General features: G+C 40.9%; 1 protein-coding gene across 2 annotated transcripts in view; it reads right to left on the minus strand.

Moving 5' to 3' along the window:
• Positions 1-14,895, minus strand: part of snx29 (sorting nexin 29) — a 504,385-nt gene that overhangs the window by 464,613 nt on the left and 24,877 nt on the right. For both annotated transcript variants that reach the window (XM_078559132.1, XM_078559133.1), the window contains exons 3-4: positions 12,069-12,121; positions 9,559-9,683 (exon numbers count right to left, since the gene is read on the minus strand). In XM_078559132.1, the coding sequence (XP_078415258.1) occupies positions 9,559-9,683; positions 12,069-12,121 (178 nt within the window). The remainder of the gene's footprint in view (positions 1-9,558; positions 9,684-12,068; positions 12,122-14,895) is intronic.

The following is a 14,895-nucleotide window of genomic DNA, read 5'->3' on the forward strand; positions in this document are numbered from 1 at the left end:
ACAAGTGTGAAAAGCCTCCAGCCTCTAAGCATCAAGTTGCTGTCTACAGGAACTGAATCTAAGAAAATTCACTTTGAATATCATTGTCCAGGGTATTGTGCGCTTTGCCTGCGTCTGTTAAAATCTATTTTGTTTTACTGTTGCCTTAACGGAGGTGTAACTGGGAGTCAGATTAATTAGGGGAACTAGGCATTATCATAGTAGTAATTTAAAACCTATGTATGTGCTTAAAATGTTTTCTTTTATTAATAAATGTTTAATTTAATTTTGTAAAAAATCTCAGTCTTGATGGACTCATTACGACTGAATTCAAGGCACGCATCTCAAAATAAAATACAAATTGCAAAATGGCTGTGGCAGCTGTTTCAAGTTTCCCTCCAGGATTTGAGCGGTTTGGCATTTACCATCCGCTATGCCACAACAGGAGACAGTCTCTAATTGAAGAGATGCATCTTGCAGACATCTAAGGATTCCTGATTTGACCTTGCATGACCAGGAGGAAGGAGAATCATTGGGACAGGCGTTACTGCTGGCGGTGGATTTAAGGAACACTCTGAAAACTGAGGAAAGCACCTGGAGACGGTCACTTGAAGTTACTACTCAGTAAATCGTATACGGGAACCCACTGAAAGCTGAGAGCAACTGTGGACTGTTTATGAAAAGGACTGTAAATCTGTGGAGAGTGCGGTGGGTGATAAGTATACAAGAAGAATGTCACTTTCTGTAGTTAAAAGAGTAAGTTGCCCACTGAAATGTGTTGAGTTAATTGTGCTTTTTAGTCAATTGTTGCAGTAAAAAGTTTCAAAATGTGAAATCTCGTCAGGTCATTCTTTCAGCTAATAACGAAGTTCAAATTTCTTTTTAAAAGTTATCAGCCTCTACGGAAATTGTAACGCTTTGCAGTCTCACATCATATGATGCAGAGAAAAAATCTTATTTTGGCAGGATGCTTTATCACTCAATTTTTTCTACATTTACGATGGGAAAGTTATTTTGAAAAAAAATTCTTCTAATGTGTCTCAACACACATATGAAAAATGTTCTGTTCTATATGGCATAATTTTTCATATAAAGTTAAATAAATTACGGAATTCATTCTTGGGCTTAATTATTGGCTCTCAAAATGTATTTTTAACTGACACATTTAACATACCACCACCTGTGGTTAACTAAAAAAGTTAAGGAAAGCATCAAACTTAAGGAAAACCATACAACTCCGCAAAGCTGAGTAGTAGGGCAGACGATTGGACAGAAAATAAAGAACAACAGAGAATGACTAAAAGGTTAATCAGGAGGAAGAAATTAGAGTATGAGAGGAAGCTAGCTAGAAATGTAAAAACAGATAACAAGAGTTTCTACAGGTATTTAAAAAGGAAAAGACTATGTAAAGTGAGTGTTGGTCTGCTAAAGAGTGACAGTGGGCAGTTAATAGTAGATAATAAGGAAATGGAGAAAGAAATGAACAAATATTTTACTTCTGTGTTCACTATACAAGATACAAAGAACATTCCAGTAATAGCTGCAAATCAGGAGGTGAAAGGGAGAGGGGAACTTGGTGAAATTGAAATCACCAGGGAAATGGTACTGAGTAAATTGACGGAGCTGCGGGTTGGCAAGTCTCCGGGTCCCAATGGATTATATCCTAGGGTCTTAAAAAGAGGTGGCTAATGAGGTAGTCAATGCGCTGGTGTTAATTTTCCAAAATTTGCTAGATTCTGGAAAGTTTCCATCAGACTGGAAAGTAGCAAATATAACCCCTGTATTCAAGAGGGGAGGCAGAAAACAGGAAACTATTGGCCAGTTAGCTTTACGTCTGTCTTAGGGAAGCTGTTCAAATCGACCATTAAGGGGGAAATGACTGGGCACTTAGAAGAGCTCAAGGCAATCGGAAAGGGTCAGCATGGTTTCGTGAAAGGAAAATCATGTTTCACTAATTTATTGAATTTTTTGAAGGAGTAACATGCACAGTGGATAAAGGGGAGCCTGTGGGCGTACTGTACTTGGATTTCCAGAAGGCATTTGGTAAGATGCCACATCAAAGGTTATCACAGAAAATAAAAGCACGTGGTGTAGGGGGTAACATATTAGCATGGATAGAAGATTGGCTGGCTGGCAGAAAGCAGAGATAGGTCTTTTTCAGATTGGCAGGGTGTGACGAGTGGAGTCGCACAGGGATCTGTACTGGGGCCTCAACCTTTTATGATTTACATTAATGACTTGGATGAGGGGATTGAAGGCATAGTAGTGAAATTTGCAGATGACACAAAGATAGGTAGGGAAGTATGTTGTGAAGAGTGCATGAGAAGGTTGCAGATGAATATAGATAGGTTGAGCGAGTGGGCAAAGATCTGGCAAATGGAATTTAATGTTGGAAAATGTGAAGTTGTTCACTTTGGCAGGAAGAACAAAAAAGCAGAGTACTACTTAAATGGAGAACAACTGCATAATTCTGAGGTGCAGAGGGATCTAGGTGTTCTAGTACATGAGTCATAAAAGATTAGTATGCAGGCACAGCAAGTAATTAAGAAGGCTAATGGAATGCTATCCTTTATTACAAGAGGGATTGAACATAAAAGTCAGGATGTTATGCTTCAGTTATACAGGGCGTTGGTGAGACCGTACCTCGAATACTGTGTGCAGTTTTGGTCTCGTTATTTAAGGAAGGATGTAAATGCATTGGAGGCAGTTCAAAGGAGGTTTACTAGATTGATACCTGGAATGAGTGGGTTGTCTCATGAGGAAAGGTTGGATAGGCTGGGCTTGTTTCCACTGGGGTTTAGAAGAGTGAGGGGTGATTTGATTTAAGTATACAAGATCCTGAACGGCCTTGACAAGGTGGACATCGAAAGGATGTTTCCTCTTTTGGGTGAGTCCAGAGCTATGGGACAGTGTTTTAAAATTAGGGGTCGCCCTTTTAAGACAGAGATGGGGAGAAATTTTTTCTCTGAAGGTTGTGCGACTTTGGAGCTCTCTGCCTGAGAAGGTGGTGGAAGCATTGAATATTTTTAAGACAGAGGGAGGTTGATTCTTGTTAGGCAAGGGAATCAAAGGTTATCAGAGTTAAATGACAATGTGGAAATCGAAACACAAGATCATCAGCCATGATCTTATTGAATGGCAGAGCAGGCTCGAGGGGCCGAATGGTCTACTCCTGTTCCTATTTCTTATGTTACGTCCTTATAGCGTTTCAGATCTAAAATATGTTCATATTATGATTGTTATTAATCTTTCATTTTATATTTTAGCTTTCAATATTGAACACAGTACACGCCAGTGAGCCAAATACAAATTCTCATTTCTGTGAGTATTTCTGTAGACCAAACCCAAGTTCATCTGATTCTTGGTTCTGTGAAGTACACATTGGCTGTATGTGTGCATGCATGGCACACACCCATTCTCAACCCAGTGCATAAACCTTGAGTCAGTTTTTCATTAGCGTAATCATGCAGACAATAATCTCAGTCATATGAATGCACAACCCACGCTAACCCACCTTAGTTTCCCGGAAATACTGGCTCATACTGAACATAAAAATGCTCAACTAAGAATTACTGAGCACTGTCTTCAGCTATGCTGCCTTCCAACAACTCAAAGAATTGTCACAGACAAAATTTGTTTCCTTTTACTGCCTGTGATCAGTATTTTTGTATATAAGTGGTGGGTGTTTTCTTCCCCACAAGAGTGATTTTCTCAATTTATGAATTTAAAAATAAGGAAGGTTATTTATTATTACACAATTGCCCAGAGCTTTAAAACATGACATCTCACTCACTTGACTCACCCACGCTATCACTCTCACAAAGATTAGAAACAGGTGATTTAAAAAAAACATACAATTAACATTTATGAAATCTCAGTCTCTTTCGTGGCAGCCCTGTAGTTTCTTAGATAAAGGTGGCGCTTTAATTGAGGTGGAGGTCTTGTAAGGTAAGGGGTTTTCAGCAAGCTGCATGATTTTTAATGGCTGAGTTTCCAGCAGGCTGGCACTCATATGAACTGAAAGTTAGAACAGGTTGAAGAAAGTACTCCTCTTTGTTAGGAATCTCCCACTTTTAAGATATTGCTGTTTATTACCTCGGCTGCTTTGATGTCTTGCAGCTGGTTCATATCTTTCGGTGGAATCTGTCTGAAGAACAGCTTCCTGTTGTTATTTTAAAAGCAGGCAACAAACATCATCGTCTCGCCATGTAACCTGTTACAAGTCCAAAATCCTTTTCCAAATACGATGGGTGGCTAGGTCAATTGTACATCCTGGGTGATGGCTTTCACATTGAGAGTTTGAAACAGCCACTGTCTTTGTACCCAAATGACCTAATCAATTTGAAATTACCCTTTTGAATTAGTTTCAAGAAAAGGCATTGAGTCAACTTAAGTCTGGAAAGTTCCTTTTGTTCCCTCGAGACAGGGGGGTGGTATTTCAATCCACAAGAGAAGTCGGGTGATCCTCAGGTGGCCATTGTTTTGTTTTAAGAAGGAGTGAGGGAGAAAACAGCAAACTACAGACCGGTTAGCCTAGCATCAGTAGTAGGGAAACTATTATAAAGGATGTGATAACAGGACACTTAGAAAACATCAACGGGATTAGACAAAGTTAACATGGATTTATGAAAGGGAAATCATGTTCAACAAATCTACTGTAGTTTTTTTTGAGGAGTTAACTAGCAGAATGGATCAGGGAGAACCAGCGGATGTGATGTATTTGGATTTTCAGAAAGCTTTTGATAAAGTCCCACATAAGAGGTTAGTGTGCAAAATTAAAGCACATGGGATTGGGAGTAATATATTGCCATAGACTAAGATTTGGCTAGCTGACAGGAAACAGAGAGTAGGAGTAAATGGGTCTTTCTCTGAATGGCAGGTCAAGGCTATTGGGGTACTGCACAGATCAATGCTTGGGCCCAAGCTATTCACAATATACATCAATGATTTGGACGAGAGAACCAAATGTCATATTTCCAAGTTTGCAGACGACACAAAACTTGGTGGAAATGTGACCAATGAAGAGGGTGTTGAGGTTTCAAGGTGATTTAGACAGGTTGAGTGAGTGGGAAAATACATAGCAAATCCAGTAAAACATGGATAAGTGTGAAGTTATCCACCTTGGCAGGAAAAACAGAATGGCAGAGAATTATTTAAATGGTGAATGATTGGGAAATGTTGATGTACAAAGGGACCTGGGTATCCTTCTACACCAATCACTGAAAGCAAGAATGCAGGTGCAGCAAGCAGTTAAGGCGGCAAATGGTATGTTGGCCTTCATTGCGAGAGGACTTGAGCACAAGAGCAAGGATGTCTTACTGCAGCTGTACAGGGCCTTGGTGAGGCCACAGTTGGAGTAGTGTATGCAATTTTTGTCTCCTTACCTAAGAAAGGATATACTTGCCATAGAGAGAGTGCAGCGAAGGTTCACAGACTGATTCCTGGGGTGGCAGGATTGTCCTATGAGGTAAGACTGGGCCGACTAGGCCTGTATTCATTCGAGTACTGAAGACTTGTGCTCCAGAACTTGCTGCACCCCTAGGCAAGCTGTTCCATTACAGCTACAACACTGGCTTCTAGCCAGCTATGTGGAAAATTGCCTGCGTATGTCCTGCACACAAAAAGGACAAATCCAACCCACCAATTACCATCCTATCATTCTACTCTCAGTCATCAGTAAAGTAATGGAAGGGGTCATCAACAGTGCTATCGAGCGGCACTTGCTTAGCAATAACCTGCTCATTGGCACCCAGTTTGGGTTCTGCTAGGAACACTCAGCTCCTGACCTCTTTACAGCCTTGGTTCAAACATGGACATAAGAGCTGAACTCCAGAGGTGAGGTGAGAGTGACTGCCCTTGACATCAAGGCATTTGACAGAGTGTGGCATCAAGGAGCCTGAACAAAACTGGAGTCAATGGGAATGAGGAAACCTCCCCACTGGTTGGAGTCATACCTAGCACAAAGAAGATGATTGTGGTTGATGGAGGTCAGTCACCTCAGTTCCAGGACATCACTGCAGGGGTTTTTCAGGGTAGTGTCCTCTGCCCAACCATCTTCAGCTGCTTCATCAATGACCTTCCTTCCATCATAAGTTCAGAAGTGGGGATGTTCGCTGATGATTGCACAATGTTCAGCACCATTCACGACTCCTCAGATACTGAAGCAGTCCACGTCCAAATGCTGCAAGACCTGGACAATATCCAGGCTTGGGCTGACAAGTGGAAAGTAACATTCGCACCACACAAGTGCCAAGCGATGACCATCTCCAACAAGAGAGAATCTAACCATCGCCCCTTGACATTCAATGGCACTACCACCACTGAATCCCCCACTATCAGCATCCTGGGGGTTACCGTTGACCAGAAACTGAACTGACTAGCCATATAAATACTGTGACTACAAGAGCAGGTCAGAGGCTAGGAATCCTGTGATGAGTAACTCACCTCCTGACTCCCCAAAGCCTGTCCACCATCTATAAGGCACAAGTCAGGAGTGTGTTGGAATACTCCCCACTTGCCTGGATGAGTGCAGCTCCACAACACTCAAGAAGCTTGACACGGTCCAGGACAAAGCAACCCACTTGACTGGCATCACATCCACAAACGTTCACTCCCTCCACCACTGACGCACAGTAGCAGCAGTGTGTAACATCTACAAGATGCACTGCAGGAATTCACCAAGGCTCTTTAGTCAACATCTTCCCAACCCACAACCACTGCCATCTAGAAAGGCAAGGGAAGCAGACACATGGGAACATCACTACCAGGAAGTTCCCAAGTCACTCGCCATTCTAACTTGGAAATATATCACCGTTCCTTCACTGTCACTGGGTCACAACCCTGGAACTCCCTTCCTAACAGCACTGCGGGTAGGGTTGTGCAATACTTGTAACTCTGTTGACCTTCTGCAAAATTACCTTTTTTTTTATACTAGCCTGAATCACAAGATGGGGAGATGGTGGTGTAGTGGTAATGTCACTGAACTAATAATCTAATGGCCCAGGTTAAAGCTCTGGGGACAAGGGTTCAAATTACACCATGGCGGCTGGTGGAATTTAAATTCAGTTAATAAAATCTGGAATATAAAGCTAGTCTCAGTATAGTGACCATGAAACTATTAATTGTCAAACCTATCTTGTTCATTAATGTCTTTTAGGGAAGGAAATCTGCCATCCTTATCTGGTCTGGCCTACGTGTGACTCCAGGTCCACAGCAATGTGGTTCACTCTTAACTGCCTCCTGAAATGGCCTAGCAATCCACTCAGTTCAATTAGGGATGGACAACAAATGCTGGCTTTGCCAGTGATGCCCACATCTCACAAAATAAATTTTTTAAAAAGATACTACTAGCTAAAGTTGAGGCACTTGTTAATAGAAATAGTCTTGTGACATGAATAGGAAACAGGTTGGGAGTTTGAGTTGGGATTAAAGGGACATTTTTAGATTGCTGGGAGATGTTCCTCAAAGACTTGGGGCAGCATTTTCCCCCCCGTCAAGGGGTTATGTGGGGGCGGGCGCAAACCTGATCAGCAACCCCGATTGGGGACACGCCATTTTACATGGGCAAGCCGATTAAGGCCCGTGAAAGAGCGCTGAGATCTCCCTGAGGCACGGGGGTGCCACAGGGAGATCAGTTTAAGGTTTTAAAATTTAAATCAAAGAAAAAAAAAACTTTTAAAACATGTTCCCTCATGTGGCAGTGTCACATGAGCTGGGACAGGTCAATGAACTTTTAAAACAATTTTTACTGAATTTTAAAACACTTCATGAAACCTCACCCCGCCCGTGGATGAGGTTTCATGAAAAGTGCGAAGGTCGCCTGGGCTCTTCGCCTGCCCCCCAACCTTAAGGTTGGATGGGGAGCTCATTTAACCGTTTTAATTAAATGGCTTTAATAGGCCTTTGACAGTTCGGCAGGTGAGCAGCCGACTTGGCTGCGCGCCTGCCAAACTGAAAATCTAAATGATGTGCAGTGACGTCGGGACGCCTGCCCAATGTCACCGCACGTCATTTTACGTGTCGGCAAGCAGGCCCCACCCTCCACTCGCCGACAGGAAAATGCTGCCCTTGGGTATTTTTTTAACCTAGATTTAGGAATAGAGTGAGCAATACAAAATTAAGATGTGAAAAAATGAGCAGAAAATTGCAAAGATTGATAAAGCAAGTAGACAGAACTACAGTAGATATGGTTCAATGCAATAAAGTATAAGGTAGTACACTTTGGGCATAACAGTGTCAAACTGTTAATATAATGTAAATCGTGAAATGGAGAAGGTGGGGGGCGATGGTGAAGACGGGTAAAGGGATTTAGAGACTCAGGTACACATGTCATAATCCAGCTCGCAGATTAAAAAAAACTAATAAAATATTGGGCTTCCGAACAAGAATTACAATATCTTCGAAGAGAAGAGACAATACAATGAGATTACAGCGGAGAAAAATAAAGAAATTAAGAATGAAAAGACAGATACTTTGCCTCAAACAAGCTATTAAATAACTTGACTGCACAAAGAAAAATGAACAGTTTGAACATTTTCTTATTTCACTACCTCATATTGGTATGCAAATTATGAAGTTAATGACACAAGAAGGCCACTGAATCCATTTTTTTTAATTACTTGGCACAACCTAGAACTAAGTCCATGTATAGGACTAATTTAAGCTCTGCACCTGCATTTTAAAAATACCTATTTCTGTTAAGCTAGGAACCTCAAAATTCATCATGAGCAACAAGTTGACTGTGAGGCGAAAATCAACTATAACCAATCGCTCACCACTTTGGTGCTCCTGACTTAACAGTGCTGTCCATTTATCAAGTTGCCTGCTGTTCTCTTCAGAAAATCCTAGTCCCCACTCCTGAATCTTGATCCCTTAAAATGGTGCTTGCCACTCACAAATCAGAGAATGCTGGAGTTCAGGGTGCATGACTGTACCTGCCCAAATAACCGCCCCAAATAAAACCCCACCCAAAAGGTTAAAGAGGTGCAATTAAGATATTAAAGAGCCAGATGTGGCTCACAGACATGCGCTGACAATTGACTTATTAGCTTCCTGGTGCATCTGGAAACAAAAATAATTTGGACCTCATCGCACTCACACCTGTGTGAAGAAATCTAATCTCTTTAGCTGTTACATCACAAAATCTTTTGCTATTTAATGTCTCCTGCTCTCCTCCCTATTACAGACCTTACCTTTTGTTATTCCCCTCACCCATTCCACTGCCTTAAAAACGTTTATATTTCGATCTATCTTCAGTATTGATGAAAGGTCATCTCGACCTGAAATGTTAACTTAGTTTCTCTCCATAGATGCTGATCATAATATTTCCAGCATTTTTGTTTTTGTTTCAGATTTCCAGCATCAGCAGTATTTTACAAATCTAATTCTGACAAACCAAATTCTTGCTTATAAATGATTTGACAAGTATTCATGGAGAGGTACATTCAGAATTCCTAATAAAGAACATTATATTCTAAAGCTTAATTAGTCCATAATGACCACAGCAATTCAATATGGAAAACTGTTTAGTTTAATAATGTAAAAAAGAGACCTACAGATAGCTTTTTATTCAATGATTACCTGTTTCAGTTTTATTGGCGAATCCTGCTGCCTGTTTGATAGCAGCTGCTGTGAGTGCTAATCCTCTGCTTCTCCTTAAGCCGTGCTGTAACACGGTCTCAAACTGAGCACACAGACAGATCACCCTGTTAACAGAACAAGTGAAATGCATGATAAAATACTTTGTTCACAAGCCATGCCTTTAAAAGTTCCACCTTTATAAAACACCTGACACCAGCTGAAACTTGAGAGGCAAAAGTAATTTGCTAAGAAATGTCTTTTTGGACATGTAGCTGAAAAACATCAATACAGATGTTTCGGAAAATATTTAAACACTTAGCCCAAATTTGAGTAGCTAGCAGAACACATGATTGTTATTCAGGTATAAATTCAGATACGAAAAAAACACATGTATAAAGAAATAAAGGTTTTAATTAATATCAATTTATCTTCTAGAACTTCAAACAACATACTATAATTTTATTGCAAGATGTTTAATTGCACTTAATCAGGCTTACAACTGCCTGCACTGTGCTAGCACTAAGGACGGTTTAATTCTACACATCAGAGAACTACAAATATTTTCAGCAAATATATCAGACAATTATTTTCTGATGAAGTTTGAAAATAGTGATGCCTGCATCAATAAAAAGTCAGTTTTAAATCAAATAAGAATTATTACATTCATTAACACTAAGCTTTTGATTTGTTCTTTACAAAAGGATTATGATCAGCTTTTGTTAGTTTTTTAGATCTCTGGTGTAGTAAGGTAGGTAGAGGTCAATAATTTGTTTAGAAATATGCCATACAAAATATTTCAAAAGTGGATAATGGGACTAAGGAGGCAAGGAAAACAGTTTGGCACTTAAAACTCTTTCTTTTCGCATGCACAGTGCCTCCTTCCTTTCCTTCCCTGATTTTCAAAGACATACAGCCAGGATGGAGGCCCACAAGACTTCCACTAGAAGTAATTAGCCTGTGTAAAGTTTGTTCATGTCTTTTGGCTCTCGAACATCTGAAGATCGTTGTATGTGGCTCTTTTGTTCACTAAGTTTGGCCACCCCTGGTACTAAATCTGAAATTCAACAAGCTGCCTTCAGCCAACAACCACAATTCTTCCAGTGCAAGTACAGCCATAATGAGAAACCTGGATGTATCACTGTTTTGCTCTTTCAAGCACTGTGCAGTTTAAAATGCACAATGGTTTCAAAAATACATGATAGTACTTTGAGGATCCAACTAAGAAATATTTTATTTTCCTGAGAAGTGGTGTAGAATAGTTACAATAAATCTTAGAATGTTCCCTTTTATAGTGGACACAGGATTATCTGAACAAACACAAACTGAGAGAGCCATATCTGCTAAGCCAAGTGTGGTAACACAAATACAAGTCAGTTTGTTCAGACTGAACTATGACCTTCCCTGGACGAACCTTGTACATAACCTTCCACCTCAGCAGCACTGGTCAAAGCCCTTTCTTTTGTTGCAATTCTGTAAAGCAGCTAATTTTTTTTTGAACTGGTTTTTAAGAATCATATTTATCCGAGAGCACTAAATGGGCTGTGTAGTGCAACAATAAGATGGGGTCTCTCCCAAGAAATTAAATGTGATGGTAAACATGTTCCAATCTAAGAATGAGGCTGGCAGAGATGGTAACACTAGGATTGGAGGTTGTGTTTTGAAAAGTCATGTCAAGGAGGATTGGAGTATGGATTCATTTCATTTCATATCCAGTTTGAAGGCTGGCTTGATTTGTTCAGTTCCTATGGACACTGTGAAGTTGAAAGAGATTAGGTCCACAAAATTCAGTCCACTGTAAATGAACACATTGTACTAGGTATAAATATGGTCATAATTAAAACTAGGAAGGAAAGAAAGAACTTGAATTTATATCGTGCCCTTCACAACCTCAAGTTGCCCCAAAGCACTTTGCACCAATGAAGTGCTTTTGAAGTGCTCACTCTTGTAATGCAGGGAAACATGGTATACAACTTGTGCACACTAAAGGTCTCCCACACAGATCAATGCAATTAATTACCAAATGTTGGTTGTGGGATGAACATTGGGCAGGACACTGGGAGGATGCCCATGCTCTTCTTCAAACAGTACCAGATTACGCCCACCTGACAGGACAGATGGGCCCTCGGTGAATGTCTTATTTGAAAGACAACATCCACAACAGTACAGCATTCTCTTACCACTGCACTAAAGCATCAGTCTAGGCCATGTGCTTAAGCCCTGGTGTGGGGCTTAAACACATGATCTTTGGACTCAGAGTCAAATGTGTTACCATTGAGCCAAGACCGGGTTGGGGAAAGGAGTGTTTTGAAGTTAATTTACTAAGTTACAATCAAATTAACAATTTTAAAAGTACTCCATACATCTGAAAATATATTTTTTTCAATATTGATTAAAAACAATAAACTAAATTTCAGAAATCTGAAATGAAAACAAAAATAATAATATGTTACACAAACAAAGCAATAAACAAATAAATCACCAAGTCAGGAACAAATTGGTATTTCTCTTACCGACTGTCAGTGTCTGATGCAATTTCTTTTCTTCCTCCAAAGCGAATTTGGCACTACAGGGAAGGGGACGAGCAACAATGAATGCAAAGAAAATGCTACAGAGGATCAAAACAGATGACTTTAAATTCTCAAAAGGCCAATAATACAATAGTAGAAATTAATAGTCATCCATCTTGTTTCAATATCTGAGAGTTTGGTTTTGGTTGTATAGCAGTCAGCCAAAATACATCACCAAACTGACTGAAGGCAGCTTTATTCACCACATGCCATCACTGCTAGGAATACATAACCATGCAAATAAGAGAACCCTCTACACATTATACAGTAAATGCCCCCTAGGAAAAGCAACAGACCATGTGATACTATACATTTAATTAGACTTATTAATTTCAACACGTGGCCTTTCTACCAAACTTCCCCATAATAGGTTGAAACTGCGTATGTGAATTTCCAACGCCCAAATACAGAAGCAGAAGAAAGAAAACAATGACAAGGAGGAAAGAAGAAACATCTCTTGATGCAGGTACGTTATGAATAACAAAAATAGAAAAACGTGATCTTACTGTTCCCAAAGTCTGCAATGACATTTGAAGGACTAGCAGCCTTATTTGACAAGATTTAAAACCTGAATTTTCTGCAGTCTCATCATAAATAACAGAGTGATGTGACAGGATAGATTGTTTGGAGGTTTAAGCAATGCATCAATAAACAATGACAATAATTTTTACCATGACAAAAGGTCAGTTGGTTTAGCAACAATTCCAAAGTCAATTCAGCTGAAACAAGGAGGTGCTCTCAAATGACTCACTATTTAAGCTGTGTTCCAAATAATTGCGTACAATGAACTGGCTGGAAGGCTAAGTGAAATTCACAAAATACAACTTTGGCAGCCATAACATTAAACACATCAAAAATAAGGTTTACAATAATTGAGAATGGTAATATAATGGGCAAAGCAATAATCAATCATTGTGGTAACATTTCCGTGCTGTTGAGCTGCCCCAGGCAATACAAACATACCTAGGAAATCATAGATCAGTGAAGTGAAAAGGCAGAACAACAGCACTGCAAGAACAAGGAAAAAACTCTGGGGAAGGACATAAAGGGAAATTAAGTACTTGAATTTTATTTTAAAAATACTGAAAAGGGGAGGAAAAGCAATAGCTGAATATAAGGGAAGGAACTCCAAAGACAAGAAATATGTACCAGGTATGTGCTAGCAACAAAAAGCAGGACAAATCCTATCCAGCCAATTAGTGCCGTCATCAGACTCCTCTCGACCATCACCAAAGTGATGGAAGGGATCATCAACACTGCTATTAAGTAGCACTTACACAGCAATAATCTGCTCACTGATGCTCAGTTTGGGTTCTGCAGGGCCACTCAGCTCTTGACCTCTTCGCAGCCTTGGTCCAAACATGGACAAAAGAGCTCAACACAAGAGAGGATGCGAGAGTGAATGTACACAACATCAAGGCAACATTTGACCAAGTGCAGCATCAAGGAGCCTTGGAAAAATTGAAGTCAATGGAATTGGGGGGGAAACTCTCCACTGGTTAAGGAAGAGGTAGCTGTTGGAGGGCAGAGTTTCTCAAGGTAGCGTCCTAGGCTCAAACACCTTCAATTGCTTCATCAATGACCTTCTTTGCACCAGAAATGGGGATGTTCGCTGATGATTGCACAATGTTCAGTACCGTTTGCAACTCCTCAGATATTGAAGCAGTCCATGTCCATATGCAGCAAGGCCTGGACAATATTCAGGCTTGGGCTGACAAGTGACAAGTAACATTCACACCACACAAGTGCCAGGCAATAACCATCTCCAACAAGACAGAATCTAATCATCAACCTTAGACATACAATGGATTTTTTCTTATTCTTTAAGGGATAGGGGCGTCACTGGCCATATTTGCCAATCCAGAATTGCCCTTGAGAAGGGGGTGGTGAGCTGCCTTCTTGAACCGCTGCAGTCCCTGTGGTGTAGGTACATCCACAGTGCTGTTAGGGAGGGGGTCCCAGGATTTTGACCCAGCGACAGGGAAGGAGCGGTGATATGTTTCCAAGTCAGGATGATGAGTGGCTTGGAGGGGAACTTACAGATGGTGGTGTTCCCATCCATCTGCTGCCCTTGCCCTTCTAGATGGTAGCCGTCACGGGCTTGGAAGGTGCTGCCTAAGGAGCCTTGGTGAATTTCTGCAGTGCATCTTGTAGATGGTACACACTGCTGCCACTCTTCGCCAGTGATGGAGGAATGATGTTTGTGGATGGGGTGCCAATCAAGCAGGCTGCTTTGTCCTGGATGGTGTCAAGCTTCTTAAGTGTTGTTGGAACTGCACTCACCCAGGCAAGTGGAGAATATTCCATTACGCTCCTGACTTGTGTTGTGTAGATGGTGAATAGGGTTTGGGGAGTCAGGAAGTGAGTTATTCGCCGGAGGATTCCTAGCCTCTGACCTACTCTTGTAGACACAGTCATCAATATTCTGGGTTACCACTGACCAAAAACTGAACTAGGTCAGCCATATAAGTACTGAGATTACAAGAGCTGGTCAGCAGCTGGGAATTCCAACACGAGTAACTCACCTCCTGACTCCCCAAAGCCTGTCCACCATCAACAAGGCACAAGTCAGGAATGTGATGGAATACCCTCCTCTTGCTTGGTTGAGTGTAGCTCCAACTACACTCAAGAAGTTCAACGCGTTCCAGGACAAATTAGCCCACTTGATTAGCGCCACATTCACCACCTTCACCACAGTGGAAGCAGTGTGTAGCTGGGAATTCCAAGGCGAGTAACTCAACTCCTGAATCCCCAAAGCCTGTCCACCATC

This window comes from Cetorhinus maximus, chromosome 15, assembly GCF_964194155.1.
Source record: "Cetorhinus maximus chromosome 15, sCetMax3.hap1.1, whole genome shotgun sequence".
NCBI lineage: Eukaryota > Metazoa > Chordata > Chondrichthyes > Lamniformes > Cetorhinidae > Cetorhinus > Cetorhinus maximus.